This window comes from Silene latifolia, chromosome 2 (genome assembly GCF_048544455.1).
Source record: "Silene latifolia isolate original U9 population chromosome 2, ASM4854445v1, whole genome shotgun sequence".
Classification (NCBI taxonomy): Eukaryota; Viridiplantae; Streptophyta; class Magnoliopsida; order Caryophyllales; family Caryophyllaceae; genus Silene; species Silene latifolia.
This window is the reverse complement of record NC_133527.1, coordinates 193,420,801-193,439,952: the sequence shown is the minus strand read 5'-3', so window position 1 is coordinate 193,439,952 and position 19,152 is coordinate 193,420,801. Positions and strand designations below refer to the sequence as shown.

Below are 19,152 nucleotides of genomic sequence, written 5' to 3'. Positions count from 1 at the left end.
TTGACTTATCGTTTATCTCCTCTATTTGGTTGTAACTTTTATAAGGAAAATGAGATAACGTGCTACATGTTGAGTTTGTTACTAGCATACTCTCATAAAATAATTTTATTCAATATATGATTATATTACAAAGTACTCAAATTTTATACTGTATTAGTAAGAACTAAGAAGGTACTGAAAGTCAATATCATCCTATAATATTGCGCAATTTTCTTTTTTCTTTCCCCATATAATATATTTTCTTAAAAAGTACGACTAATGTATAGGTTTTTCCCTAAGAAAACAAAATATACTTTTTTTTTTTTTAAACTTTTTGTGTGTTGAGATTGCATGGTTTTGTACGTTATTCCTTGCTACGAAAAAGTGAAAAAATAGTACGAGTAAAAGAGTATTACTCCTTGATACGAAAAGTAGAGTACTTACTACTCCATAGTCCATACTATATAGGTTAAACCGTTAAATAGTGAAAAATATCATAATTCATTAATATTGTTGTTATGTAATGTAACTAATTAACTATTACACATTTTATCGTAACAAATCTTAAATGAGTTAGTTCTACGCTTCTACCTCCTCAAGTCTCTTCGATGCTCGATAAAAATAATAAGATTATAAAAATTCACAAAAAATAATACCACGAAGATAAAGGAAAAGTAGGAAATATAGCTATACAGCTAATCTATTTCCATGGTAGATACCTTACTTTATAAATGACCCAATAAAACAATCCTACAAATGCAACATTCTTAAACAAGGCTAATTAGATTATCCTTTTCAGTGTGAAATAAGTATACAATACAAACACAAAAAGAGGAGAATATGAATCTTATACCATATTTCCATGATACATCGTTTTAAGACTCTTACAATCAACATGTGTAAATGTGTTTATAAAGATAAAACCTTAATATTTCAAACTTAACCCTACTTCATTAATCCAATTCAATCTAATACTAATATACTACTCAATTTAAATTTGCAGTACAAAAGAATGAGACCTAAAACGACCTTTGGTAACAAACTTGTCTCCCCTACTATTAGTGTCGGAGCTAGAATTTGAGTTGGGGTGGGAGAAATGGGTAATAATATAAGCCACTATAAGGTATATTCGAAAAAAATTCGAAAAATATAACAAAAAAACTTCGAAAATTATTGTAATTCATGGATTATACAACCAGTTGTATATGTTGTATGGTGTAGAATCTGAGTTTTGTGATAAAATATCCGAGTTTTATACCCATTCTATTCACTATAGTCTTCCCCTTTCCTTTTTGCATAAGAAATAAAAAAATGATTTTGGATCACACAAAACACACTACCCCACATGTCATTGAATTTAGACCACACAAATCAACCCAAAAAAGAAAATAGGAAAGAAAACCCGAATAACCGAATAAGGAAATAGAGAAGAAAACCCTGAATAGGAAGGAGTATTAAATAATATGAGCTTTATTAGAAAATATTGAACTCATCCATTTATATATTAAAAACATGAACTTTGAATTAGCTCAGAAAAAATACATATAAGATCGGATTTTTATACCTTAGTTGTATAATGTTTATAATACAACTGGATGTATAATCCTATTTGTGAAATTATTACTCCGTACGTTTCAACTTCCAATCATTTATTTACCGTTAATCAAAATCTTCGCAAAAGAATCTAAAAAAAAAATACTAATATTCAACCCGTTTTAAAGTCAAGACAGACCGTTTCAAAAGAACCAACCAACCAAATGACTACAAGATAGAAAGCCGAGAAAGGTGAGGAGAATAAACAAGGAGACCAGAAGTTGACAAAAATTCATGTCACTGTTGTTACAAGGTCGTTTGGTAGTGTGATCTCAAGATTTTCTTATCTAGGATCTCTCTCATTCATTCCCTCTTTCTCTTTCTTAAATAAAAACACATTTTTCTTTCACTTCTCTCTCTACAAAATTAAAACAACATTTTTCATCTCTCTTATTTCTCTCTCTACAACTAGATATTCTATTATAGTTTCAGATTGTGGCCCAGCAGATCGACATCTTCCTTCTTTTTATTCACTTATTAATCCAATTATTATCATCAAATTTTTTTATCTTAAATTTTACTATTTGTTTTTGTTTTTTTAATTAATAAAATAATATTTTTGCCTCTTTTTGTTGAAAACCCATTTGTAAAGTTCATTTCTTTTTTTTCATTCATAGAATTTAATGATTAGACTTTTATTTTCCTTTACTTTATTGTATAGTTTTAAAAAGCGCAAATTCTTGTTTAAGACGGATATATGTAAAGTGGGAAATTAGAGTGAAATAAGCTTGTTATTTAGTGATTATAGGAGTATCATTTTTGGTCAAAATTGTTTGGAAAGAATAATATTTTAGAGAGAGAAGTGGAGTGATCCAAGGATGTGGGTCTAAAGGTAAAATCTTTGTTGTTGTTTTTTAATTTCTTTAATTACCCTTTATTTATTTTTCATTTGTTATCTAAATTAGATTAATGGGGTTTTAATTTCTGGTTGTATTTATGAATTTATGATAATTTGCTCTTGTAGTTAATTAATGATTAGCTGTTAGCTCTTTTATTGCATTAATTAGTTAATTGGTGTGTTTAATTGGAATATTTTCTTGTGTAATTTAGTGTTGGAAATCTAAAGTTTTGTGTTTTACTGTCTATTTTAATGTACACTAGGATCTGTTGCTTCATTATCAATTAACCAGTGACATACCCCTGTCTCGATCATTTGTTTACCTTTGATTTGATTAAAATACCCCTCATACGAAATAAGAAAAAAAGAGGCAAATAAATGATCGGGACTGAGGGAGTATACGGGTTTTGACTATTCAAGGTCTGGTTTAGAGTAATTTTTTCCCCCTGATGAACAGATTTAGTATACTTGGGACTGTACTTATATGTGTGCTCATTTTGAGACTCCTCTACTCTATTTTTTTTCCTTGCATTATTTAGAATTGCAATGGTAATTAGATTGAGTGGTTCTAGAATTCCTTATATTCATGAGGTAATCTTAGCCGATTCGAATGAGTTTAGCTTGTCATTTTGAACATTAAGGTCTGGAATCTAGATTTGTTGGGGTTTTTCGCCACATTCGTAATTGAGGTCTGGATGTTTGTGTGATACTGTTTTTGGTGATGTCATGTTGCAATGTTATTTGATTACATTACAATTTTAACAAAGTTGAGGAATCCTGAGTAGACTTGAAATATCTTTGGGTTGATCATTTCGAGTATGCTGCAATGTCAGGTCGCTTTGGGTCATTTCAGGTTCGACCATGCTTTAGGAGTTTAGTTTGGCTATTGTTTCAGGGTTTAATTTGGCTATTGGTCGGGTATGGGCCGGGGCTGACTCAATAATAATGGAACTGAATTTTGTGATCTGTAAACTTGTGCTCGATACATAAATATAGCGGCCTTTATGTTATGTCATAACTTAATTTAATCCTCGTTACGAATATGTTTCTGTAACTGTCTTTTGTATGCCAACCTACGCTATTTCGTTGTTATTATAATATTCTTACTATAGATGTTTCTTTTGTAATTATTATAGTTTGGTTATGGATTAGCAGGTATGGCAACAAAAGTTCAAATTGAAAACTGCTTGCGTGGCCAGTCTTCGACAAGAGACATTAGTCATGAATCGAATGGTGGCAGTTGGCCTTCTTGTTACACCGATGGCAGCTTGCCAAAAGGCCGATTTCATTATAGCTACTTGGCAAGGACTATAGCTGATTCGCATCCTGGGTATGACAAGGATGTTGTTAAGCAGACAATGCTTGAGCATGAAGCCATATTCAAGGATCAAGTACCCTCTCGAACTTTGCCTCATTTTCTATATGTATTTTTGTAGCAACATTGGTGGATTGAGTTAGTGATGGGTAAACACGGGGATATAATCATGCTTTAGGTTTAACACTTTGGCTCACTAATCTTGGAAGACCTGCTTGCCCGGGAAAAGAAAATCTGTTAACCATATGAGTTCTATACAGTTAGATGGCCTTCTTAACTAGTCTTATTAGAGACCGTCTCTCATATAGAAATTATGAGACGTACAATAAATAATGGTCTAGTTTTATGTGTTAATGGGTAATTACAAAGTAAGTGATAGTCACACAAAATAAAAAAATGAGGGACTCTCTCTTGGAGAATTTCTGTTGAGCATATTCGCTTCTCAAAAATATCCCCGCTTATATATCTGTGATTGCTGCTCAGGTCTACGAGCTGCATCGACTATACAGAGTGCAACGAGGGCTGATGGACGAGGTTAGGAGGAAAGATCCGCTCACATGGAGTATGCCAAACGAGGCATCGTCGTCTTCTAGCCCTCTGCCATCGCATTTGCAGTTTGATGCTGCTCAAAGATGGAATGGTTCTAGTTATCCGCAGGGGAGCCCTTGTTCTGGTAGGCCTCTTATTTCAGGCACAGATATTGTGCAATCGTCACCTAATTCCATGAAAGGAAAGAGCATACTGGCTGGCCCAAGCCCATTTCAAAATTGCTATAGCCCAAAGACCTCAGAGGCCTCAGAGTTCAGACCCACAAAATTTAGAAAACGAACACTTGATCTTCAGCTTCCAGCCGATGAGTATATTGACACAGACGAAATAGAGCAAGTTGGCTGTTCAAAAGATTTACATATCAGTAAGCGTAAAGCGTTGGCTGATTTGAATGAGCCTTTACATGTTGAAGAAACGTCCACATTTTCAGCTTTCGGCATCTTAGGCCATTCTGGCAGTCACAGTGATGCTTCATATAGGGATCTTCCTGCGCAACTTTTGAGTTCATCCAAGGACACTCCACATAACTCCAAGAAACTTAACGGGACTTCGCACAATTTACCTGAAATTCAAGCAAATGGCCAGCATTGGTTTCGGCATGCATTAGGGTCAGGTAATAATTTCTCTTTTAGAAATTCTTGTACGAGACGGTCTTATACTATATATTGTAAGACCCTCCTTTTATAGTTTTGTTGGTTAGACCATCTTTACTGTCGCTTAAGGAAACTTATTGTTTCTCTCGAGGGAATTCTCTTAACGGAATCAGGAAAGTAGATAATCCCTACATCTTGAAATCGTAGCGTACATACCTAAATTAGCAGTGCTACGTGTTAAATCAGTGTATCCGTCATTTTTATGCCGCAGAACAACCTAAAGCCTTTGTGAGGTCCATTGATCAAGAAGTCACTCCAGAAAAGGCTCCTGTGGTTTCTCGGCCAGTGCAAATTTTGACAAGCGAACACATAAAGAGGGAACCTTGGAAAACCAATTCTACTGTTCTCAGCCAAATTTCTGATTACCATATTCTGGGGTCTCATGGTTCAAGTCAAGCAGGTTTGTCATGGAATCGATCTGCTTGGGGAAAACCCAACCTTCCGATCCCGAAACCCATTTCAATCCAGCCAAGCTTGTCTCATACCTCAGTTCACAGCAATGATTTTTTTGGTAAGAGGGATCAAAATAGTAGTCCTAGACCTAATGCAGCTTTTGGTAGTGAACCGTCTGTGAGAAATGGGTATAGCCAAGGTTCATCGGCAGCCTGTACAGAACTACGAGCTCGTTTCCCTAAAGCTGGCTTTGATGATTTAAACTTCAACTACAATGAAAATAGGGCAGCTAATAACCGTCACAACTCCATAAAGGCTACTACTTGCAATAATATCAACCCTGTAAGAGATATAAATTTGAATGATTCACTTCCTAATGGTGTATTTACCGATAAAATGGAGGAGGAGGATTGCAAGCCAGGGGACCCTCTTTCTGTCTTGCCATGGCTTAGAGGAAAGGGTAGTATTGAATCTAAGATGTCGGAGAGCTGCCAAAAAATATTGGGGGTTTCGATATTTGAAAACCCTCCCAAGAAAAAGGACGCTCTTGATATTAGTCATCGATCACGATGTGAAGAGGTTGAATGTAGCAAGGGAAAACACTTATTTGATATGAATCTTCCTTGTGACGACACTAGTGATTCTGAAGTAGGCAAGATGGTGATAGATGAAGTTGTTGTTGTCGAGAACAAAGAAACTAAGTCTGTGAGTTTCCGGAATAATTTTGACCTGAATTGCTGCATGGCCGAGGAGGTGGGCACTGGTATTGATTTAGAAGCCTTAATTAGTCTTGAAATTGAAAACGGGATTCTTTCAGAAGAACATTCTCAAATAACGGAATCAGAGAAGCAGCCACCCGAGGTACTACCCGGAAACAGTGCAGATGATGGAGATGCCGAGTCAGCAGCGTCAGCCATTGTTGCCATGTCATTTTGTGTTAAGTCAACTCAGTTGTCAATGGAGGAAAGAATATGCCTCCTTCCAGAAGCTCAAGGAGATGATCCCTTGCAATGGTTTGTGAGTATAGCTTGTTGTACAGAAAATGACGGGTTAGACGATTTTGAATACATGATTCTGAGACTGAAAGAGTGTACTCCTGAGGAATACTTCCCGAAACCAAGCATTCCAGATTTCACGATTATTGAGAACAACAGTACATGTATGTTGACATCCAGAACACGTAAAGGGCCGGGTCGGAGAGGAAGACAGAAACGGGACTTCCAGAGGGACATTCTCCCAGGTCTTACAACTCTTTCAAGGCATGAAGTCACAGAGGACCTTCAGACATTTGGTGGGCTCATGAGAGCAACAGGTTATTCTTGGCAGTCAGGGCCCAACAGAAGAAATGCGGCCCGAAACGGACGTGGCCGCGGGAGGCGACGATCTGTAGAAACAACACTTGTACTGGAAGAGACAGTATGTGCCCTCCCATTGAAGCAACCAGAGGTGCACTGTGATCTTGTGGAAGTGAGTGTAGTGGATAGAAGCCTGACAGGATGGGGGAAGACGACTAGACGCCCCCGACGACAAAGGTGCCCTGCAGGTAATCATGCCATTCAGGTGACCTTAAGCTAACTATTTGGCTGAAACTGAGAATCTTATAGAAGATATTAATACTTGAGTAGTTTTTTTTCGTTAAGGCGTGTTTGGACCGATTTTTTTTTTTATCTTTTCCATTTGACAAAAGGGGTTTGCCTTTGTACATGATTTTTTTTAATCCATAATTTATCCCCTTCATTGTCTTTGCAAGTTTGCAACCAACTTTTGCATTTGTTTCATGAATAATTGTGCTGGAGTCTTACAGGGCAAACTGTTCTTAGATGTTTGAGTAGCTGGGCTAGATAAAGTTGTACAGCCAGATTAATGTTAGATTTTGTTGTATCTTCATTGTCTTCTATACCGCTTTCATCTGTAGTTATTATGTTGGGATACCGGATACCTCTGGATCATTTATCCGTCTTATCATAACTCATAAGACGGTTTTATAGGAGAGTTGTTAGCCGTATCAAACATCGAAAATGGCTTACTAAACGCAAGCCTACATAGCTTAGAATTTGAAACAAATAAGGCCTAATGCAAGTTAGTAAACCCATCAAGATAGGGGCATACTAAATAACGTCGGCACATTACTAAATAACATCGACAATTAGTGTTGAACTTTCAACATTGCCCTTTATTATTCACATAACTTCTCACTAACCTCCCACTTTGAAATTAAAAAAAACCGTTTCATCATGACGACAATGTACAAATCAAAACCACTAATTAACTTAATGAAACTAACCGAATCAATCTTTTAGCCACCGCTTTGAACGACTATCACGAATGACCTGTGACCATTCAAGTTTTCAAGGTAAATACATGTGAAAGAGGCATATACTAACAACACCATAAACGAGCATTAGAACAAAAGTTTAGAAGTATAAGCTATAAGAACATAAACCTCCCCCAACCCCGAAGTTTGGAATCCGTCTACAACAAGGGTCAACTTTAAACGATCATTACTTAAAGCTTATCCTCTTACGGGTCTAACGGTAGATTATTGTTTGATAAAATTCGATTTAAGGAAAATATTTTATTTATTTAAATATATAAGTTTGATAAAATTAACGAGAATATTGAACTTAACCTTAAAAATAGCGTGAGTAGTAAAAAAAATAACAATAACCAAATGAGTACCGAACGTAATAGTATTAATAACGTGGAAATAATAATATTAACGCAATTATATTTTATAAAAAATAAAAAAATAAAATTTAAATGGTAAATAGACATAGCTCGGACGGAAAGTCGGAAACGAACACCAAACCTAGTTTCGGTTAAAGAGCAAATAAAAATCTCGGAAAAAAAGAGACCAGAAGTTGACAAAGTTGATGTCATTGTTGTAAGAAATGAGAAGTTCGGTTGTTAAGTTAAAGTGTGTCCAGATTTTCTTCCACTTCTCTCTCTAAAAAATAAAAACAAATATTCAATATTCATCACTCTTTCTCTCTCTATAACTACAACTAATTATTGGAAGAATTTACGGGAATAATCCCACCTTTCACTCATCTTCCCATAATAATCTCACCTATTATTAATCTCAAAATAATACCACCTTTATATCATGTCTTCTTAAAACAAGCCATATAAAAATGTTACTTGCAATATCAAGTCAAGTGCATATTAGTCACTCCCTTTACCCTCTTTAATCATCATCCACCTCAACTAATCATTTTCACTCCTCCATCATCAATTCATCACCATTATCAAATCTTTATGCCCACATCCGGCCAAATTAAAAGCTGGCGTAGAATCGAGCTCCGGAAGACCAAAAACCTAATCTCCAATTTAGTTTCTCTAGTATTGTACTAATACTATCACCATTCACCAACAGCATAGCAATCATTGTAGTAGCATCAATACAATCACCAACAACATAACACAAGTGCATAGCTCAATTAATCTCCTTTTTAGTTTTTCTAATACCATAAACCTTAATTAGAAGCAGGAAACATTGTAAGTTGTTCTTGACTATAATATCGATTCAGTCCCAATGTAAATCATCGCTTGTTGAATCATCAAATTATTAACAATCATTTTTCTCCAAATAATTTCTCCTTCAAAGAAGCCAATAACCATAGCAACCATCGATAATCTCTACTTTGAAAATGAATTGATAATAGCCTTTCTTCCTTACTCCCTCTTCAATTTAGTAATGTTTTCTTCTAATTGTAAATATCCTCTTTTTCAATTAAAAATTGTGAAAAATAATTTCTTTTTTAATTTTTTCATGAAATAGAGATGAGAAGGAGAGAGAATAAGAGGTAAAAGAAGGATAAATAACGGTGGTGAATTGGTGACGGTGGAGGGACTACAAAGGGATAGTGGTAATGGTGATGGGGGAGTTGAAATCAGAAGAAGGAAAAAAAATGATGGCATGAATGTTACAGGAGTATGAGGATGAAAGTGATGGAGGATGGTTGAATTATTAGGGAAAAAAAAGTAAAAAATATAAAAATTAACTAATTAACCAAGTAAGTAAGTAACCAGTCACAAGGCTTATTTAGAGAAGATAGTATATAATGGTGAGATTATTATGGGATTAACGAAAGGTGGGACTGTTTTCGGAAGAGAGCTAAAAGGTCGGATCATTCTTGTCAATTTTTCCTTCCCTAATTATTCTATTTAGTTTCAGATAGTGACCCACCAGATCGACATCTTCATCTTTTATGCACTTCATCTAATTATTATCATCATCATCATTTTATCTTTTTAATCTTTTTTTTTAATACTAGTCGGAAATGCGCGTGCGCCGCACGCGGTGTTTACATTTTCTTACTTGCAGAGGTATACTAAAGTTGTTTAAGTCATTTAACGAAATAAGAAAATAATAACATTTGATACGAAAAATTGAAGAGCGTCCCTCCAGAGTTTTTGTGTTTATTTATACACAGTAAAATAATAATTTGAATTTTAAAATTAGCTACAATTAATGCAGCAAATGAGAAAAGTTGGATGCTGAGTGTGGAAAACGCAACAAAAAATTCAGAAGCATGTTTAACCGCAATGAAAAATTCAGAAGCATAGCATCTGAAAACGCAAAAAACATCCACATAAAAAACCATCCACAACAATGACTGTTATGTGTCCTTCGAAAACTTAATTTGTGACAGCACCAAATTGATACCCATTTGTGAAAGAATTGTAAGGTCCATACGAGATGGTTCGTCAAAGACACTGTAAATCGACAAAAGGAAAAAAAAATAAGCAATCTATTATTCATACTAAAAATGATACTGAGTTGATTTAAGCTTGGACCAAAGAGTTGTTTGTCGGAGAATAACCACGTCATTCTTGTTACTATACAACTCCGCAACATCAGAGGTGCTGATGGAGCGGCCTGACACGAGCGTGTCGACGCAGCAAGGAATATAGAGAAATAGTTCCTCCTCCACTATTATCATCAGCTCGAAGTACTATAACACATATTTAAGCAAAGGTACAATATAAGTGTCCAAAAAATAAAATCCAAAATATCTCTTCATTTATCTCTGAATGCTCAACGTCTTCAACAAATGCACACATATAGATATAATGGAGATGCACTTAAATTACCATTTACTACTCCCAAGATTTGATAAGCCGATAACTTGCTTCCATGATTCCTTTTGTTTCATCATAATCATTAAAAAATAAAAAGATCACAATTATTAGTTTGACTATTTCGTGTTCGTCTTCAAGAAAATCAACAAAGTTTTAGTTGCGGGAACTCAATAAAATCAGCAAAATTTAAACAATTCTTTCTCAGAAAAATTTGTGAGCGTAAATAATCCATTGCCAACAATTGTCACTATGAAACTTTCAGAATGCAGCGTTACGTTTCCTATATTAAGTAGGCAATTACTCAAAATCAGACATTACATGCTTTACACATATTCCCAGCTATCAGGCAAGCAAGCAGACTACCCCAATCGAAACGGCAAAAGCTGAACTGCATTGCCGATTTTCTAAGGGATAATTAGTGTATGGTGGAAGTGAGTAAACCAAGTAGTCGATTTATCTCGTTAATATAGCGAACTGAAGTAATATGCAGTAAAGTATGCCAATGCAAAAAAAAGTTGTCCGATGAAACACCAAATCAATGCATACCCTATAATACATCCATTTACGTAAAAATTAAAGGAAAATTAACAATTAAAGAAAGCGCAGAAAAGGAGAGGAGACCAAACATAAACACAAAATGAAAGAAACTGACCTAAAACTCTAAATTCTGTGGTTCAAAATGAAATACCATTGGAAATCTCAGCGAGATCGGTGACGATGTCTACTGACATTCAAAAGATAAGAATGAAAACATGTAGAAGATGAAAGAGCGTTGTGGAAAATTGGAGACCCAAAAAAATTAGAGTAATGGAGAAATACCATTGGAAATAAGTACGAGATTGTCGATGGAATCCATTGATGATCAAAAGAGAACACTAATAGGCAGAGGGTATGAAACTGGTTGTCGACAATGGAAGTGGCTCCCTCAAATTTGTTCGATTATGATGGTTGGTAACTTGGTATAGCACAAGAAAGAGAAAGAGCACTAAAAATATGATAAAACATAAGTGGTGCATGGTAGACAGAAGAAAGCTACGATTAAAAATCTGTAAACAACGACGTAAGTTACGGGAACACGCTGTCTCGCCAAAAAAAAGGTTAAACTAATTAAATCCAATTCTTAAGCAGATTTACATAGTACCTGATATTCATGTATTTAAAAAGTAGGAAATGAGAATATCATGGCCTAATACAAGCCATGCCATTTTCATGTTGGTCTATTACCAATTCAGTATAGAAAGTAACGCTTCCAAGAAGACAACGTCGTATTTATTTCGAAATACCTCACATAAAAGACAAACTAACTTTTGATACATGGAAGTGATGGAACACAATTTTATATTTTTCGCATTATTACATGAGAAAAGGATTTTGAATAAGCTTCCAAATTGACTCACTGCCAAGTCACAGAATCGCAATTCTACGGCTTTTCAAAGACTAACACATACTCACAGAAAGGCCTACCGAAAAAAAAATCGCAAAGTAATTAGAGTAAAAGCTCATAACTCAACATTTGTATCTAATTTAGTACAGAAACCAATTTTGGCGACAAAGCTAAGCTAAGTCAACTCTATAATCAATTCAAAGCTATGTGATAATTTCTAAACCATGGACATGACAATACGACATGTATAAAAAGATTGCAAGCATACACTAAACCAACCTAAAATAATTACTTGAACTACCATTAGATAGAAGAGGAATGCGAGGAAAAAAAAATGACAGAGGGCCTGAAAGAAAGAGCATTTCAGTTTTAATTGGGACAATTCATCGAACACCTGATGAGCAAACGCGGAAAATAGAGTCGTGCTAAGAAAATGTCTGTACCAAATGTCGAAAAACCATCATAACTTGTGATGCAATCTATGGCATAACAACAAATGAAGAAACAAAAATAGCAACGCAAGAAACTAAGAAACTCACCGTAATAGGCAACTTCAGTACGACGAAGGCGTAGACTTCAATAAGTTAATCATTTAATTCTTTAGGCTTAGTTAATTATGTATGGGGAAAATGAGGGATATGTAGAAACAAAATGAATTAGGAAACCAGAAGACGAACTTAATAGGGATATACATGTAGGGAAGACACTAAAACATTACTGAAGATAAGTCAAACCCATTTCATGACATTTGATTTTCCGCCTTCAACTTTCAGCTTCCGCCTTCAACTTTCAGCAACAAAACTCAAGTTTAGAATCAATTCAAACCCCAAAATAATGGGTAATAGGGGAGTAGAGAGAAGCAGAAGGGGAGCTATGAGAAAGTTTAATAATCAGTAAAGGCGGCGGATGAGAAAGATACAAAAATACAGGAGGAAGCTTTAGGGAGTGGCTTTTCTGTAAATAATGATGTCATACAAGGACAACAAACATGAAAGAGGAAAGCTTTAATACATACAGACAGTATGAGTTGTATGACAATAAAAAATAGGAGGAATGGCAAAATTGTAAAAACTGACGTCATAAAAGGGCACAAGCACCTAAAGTATGAGTCATACCAGTATCCTCTTTTATAATAAGGATAGAAATAAATTAGTGTTTTTTTTGTAATTAACTGTTTTTTTTTTGTTACTTTTAAGTGCCGGGTTTTATTGTAAAACCGTCTTACACAAGACTTACGCTTTTATTTTTTTGTCCTAAACCCATTTTATAAAGTTCATTTTTCTGAGAGAGATTAGAGTGAATTGAGCTGGTTTTGATTAATCATTTTAATAATTTTAATAAAATTTTGTTGAGATTAATGTTTTAGATAGAGAGAAGTGGAAGGATTGAAGGATGTGGGTCTAAAGGTACAATCGTTTCACTTGTTATTCAAATTTAATTGATTGATGGGGTTTTAATTTCTGGTTGTATTTATGATCATTTACTCTTGTATGTAATTAATGAATGATTAATTGTTAGCTACTATTTTTATTGAATTAGTTAGTTCTTATTGGATGCCCAAGACGGTTTCAAATGATGATTCATGTCAGCCGACCCCAAATCATTTCCGGACTTTGATGTTGTTGGGTAATTTTAGTGGATTGACTGTGCATATGTCGGACCCCCTTACCCTGCAATTTGCGAAACTATTGAGGCACTAGTGTTGGAAATCTAAGTTTTATATTTTAAATTTTAGTGTACTATTGCATTTTATTTGATGTGGGAATTTCTTTCTATATTTTTGATTGATTGTTGATATATATAACACAAATTCTCATTTAAGACGAGCACTATCCGTATATATAATGGGGATCTATTTCTTCATTATCAATATAATCAGTGATATATACTGAGTTTTGACTATTCAAGGTCTGATTTTGAATATGTTTTCAGATGAACAAATTTAGTATATGTGGACCCATTTTGATAATTAGTTTCAACTTGACCCCATTTGGATAATCTTTTGATTGTCATCCTGAGACTCCTTGTACTCTTTTCTTTCTAGCATTATTTAGAATTGTTAATTTAATTAGATTGAGCCGTCTCGAATGTTTATGATTCATGTTTGATTGGAGGAGCCAATCTTACTAACATATATTTAACTTATTATAGCAGAATGTAATCAGTTTAGCTTGTTATTTTGTACATTAAGACCTGGAATCTGGACTTGTTGGGGTTTTCACTTACATTCTGGCTGGCCGGGTGACATTGTGTCATTTCAGGTTCAACCATGCTGTAGGTGTGCTAATATAGGGTTATTTCGGGAGGTGGGTCAGCTTTGGAGTAGTAAAGTTCAGGTCGGGTTGAATTGGTTCTAATCAAACCTGGTTTCAGGGTATATTTAGGTTATTGTTCGGATATGGGTTAAGGCCGGCTTAATTTGGGTCGGGTGAGTTTTGTAATGTGGCGACCTTTATGTGTTGGTGTGATGTAATTTGATCCTTGTTATGTTTTAGAAATATGCAAAATTCTTCTTGCCTGTGCTATTTTTTTTTCTTGTTATTGTTGTTGTTGTCGTGTCGTACTGTTACTATTTTTGTAATTACTATAGTTTGGTTATGGATTGGCAGGTATGGGAACAAAAGTTCAGATTGAAAACTGCTTGCGTGGCCAGTCTTCGACGAGAGACCTTAATCGTGATACGAATGATGGCGGTTGGCCTTCTTGTTACACTGTCGGAAGCTTGCCAAATGGCCAATTTCATTATGGTTATTTGGCAAGGACTTTAGCAGATTCACATCCTGGGTATGACAAGGTTGTTCTTAAGCAGACGATGCTTGAGCATGAAGCCATATTCACGGATCAGGTACACTCTCGAACTTTGCATAGTTTTCCACGTGCATTTTTTGTAACCAAGTCAATCAGCTATGCTACATAGCTGCATTTCGGTCACTATATAGCAAATTTGGTGGATTGAGTTAGCGGTGGGTAAACACGAGAGTCTAATCAATTACGCTCTTCGTTTAGCTCGCTGTTGTTGGATAATCTGTTTGCCTGGAAAAAAAAATGTTGCCAATATGAGTATACAGTTAGATAGCCTTCTTAAATAGTCTTAAAAAGAGACCGCTTCACATATGGAAGTGTGAGACATACAATTCAGAATGGTCTAGTGACCGAAATGCAGCTATGTACAAAATATAACTTTGATTGTTATTCAGGTCTACGAGCTGCATCGACTGTACAGAGTACAAAGAGGGCTCATGGACGAGGTTAGGAGGAAAGATCAGCTCACATGGGGTATGCAAAGTGAGGCATCATCGTCTTGTAGCCCTGTGCCATCGCATTTGCAGTTTGATGATACTCAAAGATGGAATGGTTTTAGTTATCCACTGCCAAGCCCTTGTTCTGGTAGGCCTCTTATTTCAGGCCCTGATACCGTGCAATCGTCGCCTAGTTCGGTAAAAGGAAAGAGCATACTGGCTGGCCCAAGTCCAAGTCCATTTCACAATTGCTATAGCCCAAAGACCTCGGAGGCCTCAGAGGCCAGACCCACAAAATTTAGAAAACGAATACTGGATTTGCAGCTTCCAGCTGATGAGTATATTGACACAGATGAAGTTGACCAATTTGGCTGTGCAAAAAATTTACCTATCAGTACGCGTAAAGCGTTGGCTGACTTGAATGAGCCTTTACATGTTGAAGAAACGACCGCATATTCATCTTTCGGCATCTTAGGCCATTCTGGCAGAAACAGTGATGCTTCATATAGGGATCTTCCTGCAAAACTATTCAGTTCATCTAAGGACACTCCACAGAATTCCAAGAAACTAAGCCTTAATGGGACGTCGGAAAATTTTCCTGAAATTCGAGCAAATGGTCAGGACTGGTTTCACCATGCATTAGGGTCAGGTAATAATATCATCACTACTCCTTGACACGCTTAACCATTTTCTTTTTGAGGAGCTTAGATATTTACGCTGATTGGCTTACCATTTCTGCCTACTGTTGGAAGAAGCTGCATTAATATTCTTCCATTTTGTTTGGTCGAGAGTCTTCTGTTTAGAAATACTCGCATGAGACGGTTTTAAAGTATCATATTATATGACCTTCCTTTTATACTTTTATTTGTTAGACCATGCTTAGCGTCTCTTAGGAAAATTATTGTTTTAGTTAAAGGAGTTATCTGTTAAATTGGGAAAGTAGTCAATCCCTAGTTCCCTACATTAGCAGTGCTGCTTGTTAAATCATTCTATTCGTCATTTTTATGCCGCAGAACAACCGAAAGCCAGTGTGAGGTCCATTGATCAAGAAGTCCATCTAGAAAAGGCTCCTGTGGTTTCTCGACCAGTGCAAATTTTGACAAGTGAACAGATCAAAAGGGAACCTTGGAAAACCAATTCTGCGGTTCTCAGCCAAAATTCTGACTGCTACTCTATGTCAAACCACCATATTCTGGGGTCTCATGTTTCTAATCAAACAGGTTTGTCACGGGATCAATCTGCTTGGGGAAAACCGAACCTTCCGACCTCAAAACCCATTTCAATCCAGCCAAGTCTACTCCAGTCGTCAGTTCACAGCGATGGACCGTTTGGCAAGTGGGGCCAAAACAGTATTCCTGGACCTAATGCTGGTTTTAGTGGTGAACCGCTTGTGAGAAATGGGTTTAGTCAAGGCTCATCGGCTGCGTTTAAAGAAATACCATCTTATCAAGGCAATAACTCCACAAAGGCTAGTAGATGCAATAATGTAAACCCTGTGAGAGATATAAACTTGAATGAAACACTCCCTAATGGTGTATTTTCCGATATCAAAGTGGATAAGGATTGCGAGCCAGAGAACCCTCTTTCTGTCTTGCCATGGCTTAGAGGAAAGGGTGGTATAGAAACTAAGATGTCGGAGAACAGCCAAAAAAAATTAGAGGTTTCGATATTTGGAAAGCCTCTAAAGCAAAAGGACTCGCTTGATAATAGTCATCAATCACGATACAAAGAGGTGAAATGTAGCAAGAGAAAACACTTGTTTGATATGAATCTTCCTTGTGACGATTCTAGTGATTCCGATGTGGGCAAGATGGCGGTAGATGAAGTTGTTGTTGCAGAGAGCAAAGAATCTAAGTCTGTGAGTTTCAAAAATCATTTTGACCTGAATTGCTGCATAACCGAGGAGGTAAGAACTGGTATTGATTTAGAAGCCCTAATGAGCCTTGAAAATGAAAACGAGCTTCTTTCAGTAGAACATTCTCTAATAAAGGAACCGGAGAAGCAGCCGCCAGGACTACGACCAGAAAATAGCGTAGATGATGGAGATATCGAGTCAGCAGCGTCAGCCATTGTTGCCATGTCATTTTGTGTTACGTCAACTCAGTCGTCAATGGAGGAAAGCATTTGCCTCCCTCCAGAAGCTCAAGGAGATGATCCCTTGCATTGGTTTGTGAGTATAGCTTGTTGTACAGAAAATGACGGGTTAGACGATTTTGAATACATGATTCTGAGACTGAAAGAGTGTACTCCTGAGGAGTACTTCCCGAAACCAAGCATTCCAGATTTCACGATTATTGAGAACAACGGTAAATGTATGTTAACATCCAGAACACGTAAAGGGCAGGGTCGGAGAGGTAGACAGAAACGGGACTTCCAGAGGGACATTCTCCCGGGTCTTACAACGCTTTCAAGGCATGAAGTCACGGAGGACCTTCAGACGTTTGGTGGGCTCATGACAGCGATGGGTTATACTTGGCATTCAGGGTCCAACAGAAGGCATGCCGCCCGAAATGGACGTGGACGTGGGAGGCGACGATTTGTGGAAACGGCACTTGTACTGGACGAGACAGTATGTGCCCTCCCATTGAAACAACCAGAGGTGCACAGTGATATTGTGGAAGTGAGTGTAGTGGACAGAAGCCTAACAGGATGGGGGAAGACGACTAGACGCCCCCGACGACAAAGGTGCCCTGCAGGTAATCATGCCCTACAGGTGACCTTAACTTAACTAAATGGCTGAAAATGAGAGATCTTATAGAGAATATTAATAGTTGAGTAGTGTTTTTCGTAAAGGCGTGTTTGGAACCGATATTTTTTTTTTCCCATCTTCTTTTCCTTTTTCATAGATAAAAGGGGATTGCCTTTGTACATGATTCTTCAACCCCTCAATTGTGTTTACAGTTTGCAATCAACACTTGCATTTGTTTAATGAATCACACATTCATATTTAAGACGGATATATCCAAAATTAAATAGGGATTATTTAAAAATGGTCACTATTTACTCAAAAATAGTTATTTTTTTTTTTTTTTGCAAAATAACATGAAAAAGACCGTTACAACAGAATTATGGTCAAGTTTAAGATAAATATTGTCGTTTTTTTTAACAAAAAAATTGTGTTGAAATTACCAAGGTCCAATGCGAGTTAGTGAGCCCATTAAAAATTAGAATGGAACTGTCCAGTGATCAGTGTAAGAGCCTCTGCACTCCTGCAGTCCAATTTGAGCAACTGCATGTGGACTACAATTAAAAGAATAAATTTTCTCAAATGAATACTCTATTTGGCTTGTCTATTCCCTTGGTAAACACAAATTCTTATTTGAGACGGGCTGTTTTTCTGTCTGAAATAGGATCGATAAAATATTGACATTTTTTAAGAGAATGTAACCATTTAATTCACAGAATATTATCACTAGAGGCGTCACTTTTTACCCTAAAAATAATTGTGAAAAATAATGGTAACATGTTATCAGAAAATAACAACATTTTATTGTAAAAAGACAACATGTTGTCCGTCTTATTTCAGACGAAAAACAACCGTCTAAAGCAAGACGAACTGGTAAGTAAATTGTACAGACTCCATAATACTCCCTCCGTCCCGTTTTACCGTTTCCATTTTTGGATATCTTAGTTATTTGTTTACCTTTCTATATTAAACATGTTTCTATTGAATTATTTGATCATCCAATTTTAAATTTTTAACAGTGTCTACTTGTCATCCAATAACATTACCCTCAAATAATCCCCTCCCATCTTCTTGGTCTTTGTACCAAAAGTATATGTCATCCAATAACACAATTGTTTCTCTTTCTAATATATAGTGATATACGAACGACTTGCGAGTTGCGACTGTATACTACTCGTAAATGAATTTTTTGTACATTCAATTTGTTGACTAAAGTATTTTCCTAAGATAAATATGTGATTCAAAATTATATATCGATTATAATGAGTGAAATAGTAGTCCCTTCGTCTCGATCAATTGTTGATTCATTTTACATTCCGTTTCACTTGATCTTGGTGTTAAAAGTAATACATAACAATTAATTGAGACAAAGAAAGTAATATTTATAGACCACACCGAAAAATGACAGAAGGCCCCCTACTAGGCTCCATAAGTATGA

General features: G+C 36.0%; 2 protein-coding genes and 1 long non-coding RNA gene across 5 annotated transcripts; 2 read left to right on the top strand and 1 right to left on the bottom strand.

The window, feature by feature from the left end:
* The first annotated feature begins 1,804 nt into the window (after positions 1–1,804).
* Positions 1,805–7,069, top strand: LOC141644120 (uncharacterized). 2 transcript variants are annotated; one of them, XM_074453573.1, is made up of 4 exons: positions 1,805–2,404; positions 3,566–3,801; positions 4,209–4,887; positions 5,139–7,069. In XM_074453573.1, the coding sequence occupies exons 2-4, from the start codon at positions 3,568–3,570 to the stop codon at positions 6,893–6,895; spliced, it is 2,670 nt and encodes an 889-aa protein (XP_074309674.1). In that variant the 5' UTR covers positions 1,805–2,404; positions 3,566–3,567; the 3' UTR covers positions 6,896–7,069. The 2 variants fall into 2 exon arrangements, with proteins under 2 accessions (XP_074309674.1, XP_074309675.1); XM_074453574.1 differs by having other exon boundaries at positions 3,563–3,801.
* Positions 7,070–9,507: 2,438 nt separating this feature from the next.
* On the top strand, positions 9,508–17,981 carry LOC141644119 (uncharacterized). Of its 2 annotated transcripts, none has more exons than XM_074453570.1 (5): positions 9,508–9,596; positions 12,932–13,195; positions 14,399–14,634; positions 14,987–15,677; positions 16,042–17,981. In XM_074453570.1, the coding sequence occupies exons 3-5, from the start codon at positions 14,401–14,403 to the stop codon at positions 17,754–17,756; spliced, it is 2,640 nt and encodes an 879-aa protein (XP_074309671.1). In that variant the 5' UTR covers positions 9,508–9,596; positions 12,932–13,195; positions 14,399–14,400; the 3' UTR covers positions 17,757–17,981. The 2 variants fall into 2 exon arrangements, with proteins under 2 accessions (XP_074309671.1, XP_074309672.1); XM_074453571.1 differs by lacking the exon at positions 9,508–9,596 and having other exon boundaries at positions 13,029–13,080; positions 13,165–13,195.
* Positions 10,081–12,745, bottom strand: LOC141632228 (uncharacterized). Its single transcript, XR_012537773.1, has 2 exons — positions 12,329–12,745; positions 10,081–10,467 (listed from the first exon to the last, which is right to left on the bottom strand). It is a non-coding gene; the product is annotated as an uncharacterized LOC141632228 (long non-coding RNA).
* Positions 17,982–19,152: the final 1,171 nt, after the last annotated feature.

Coding starts and splice junctions, on each gene's coding strand:
- LOC141644120 (XM_074453573.1), top strand. CDS start 3,568: ATGGCAACAAAAGTTCAAATTGAAAACTGCTTGCGTGGCCAGTCTTCG. Junction 3,802..4,208: donor AAGCCATATTCAAGGATCAA/GTACCCTCTCGA, acceptor ATTGCTGCTCAG/GTCTACGAGCTGCATCGACT. Junction 4,888..5,138: donor TCGGCATGCATTAGGGTCAG/GTAATAATTTCT, acceptor TTTATGCCGCAG/AACAACCTAAAGCCTTTGTG.
- LOC141644119 (XM_074453570.1), top strand. CDS start 14,401: ATGGGAACAAAAGTTCAGATTGAAAACTGCTTGCGTGGCCAGTCTTCG. Junction 14,635..14,986: donor AAGCCATATTCACGGATCAG/GTACACTCTCGA, acceptor ATTGTTATTCAG/GTCTACGAGCTGCATCGACT. Junction 15,678..16,041: donor TCACCATGCATTAGGGTCAG/GTAATAATATCA, acceptor TTTATGCCGCAG/AACAACCGAAAGCCAGTGTG.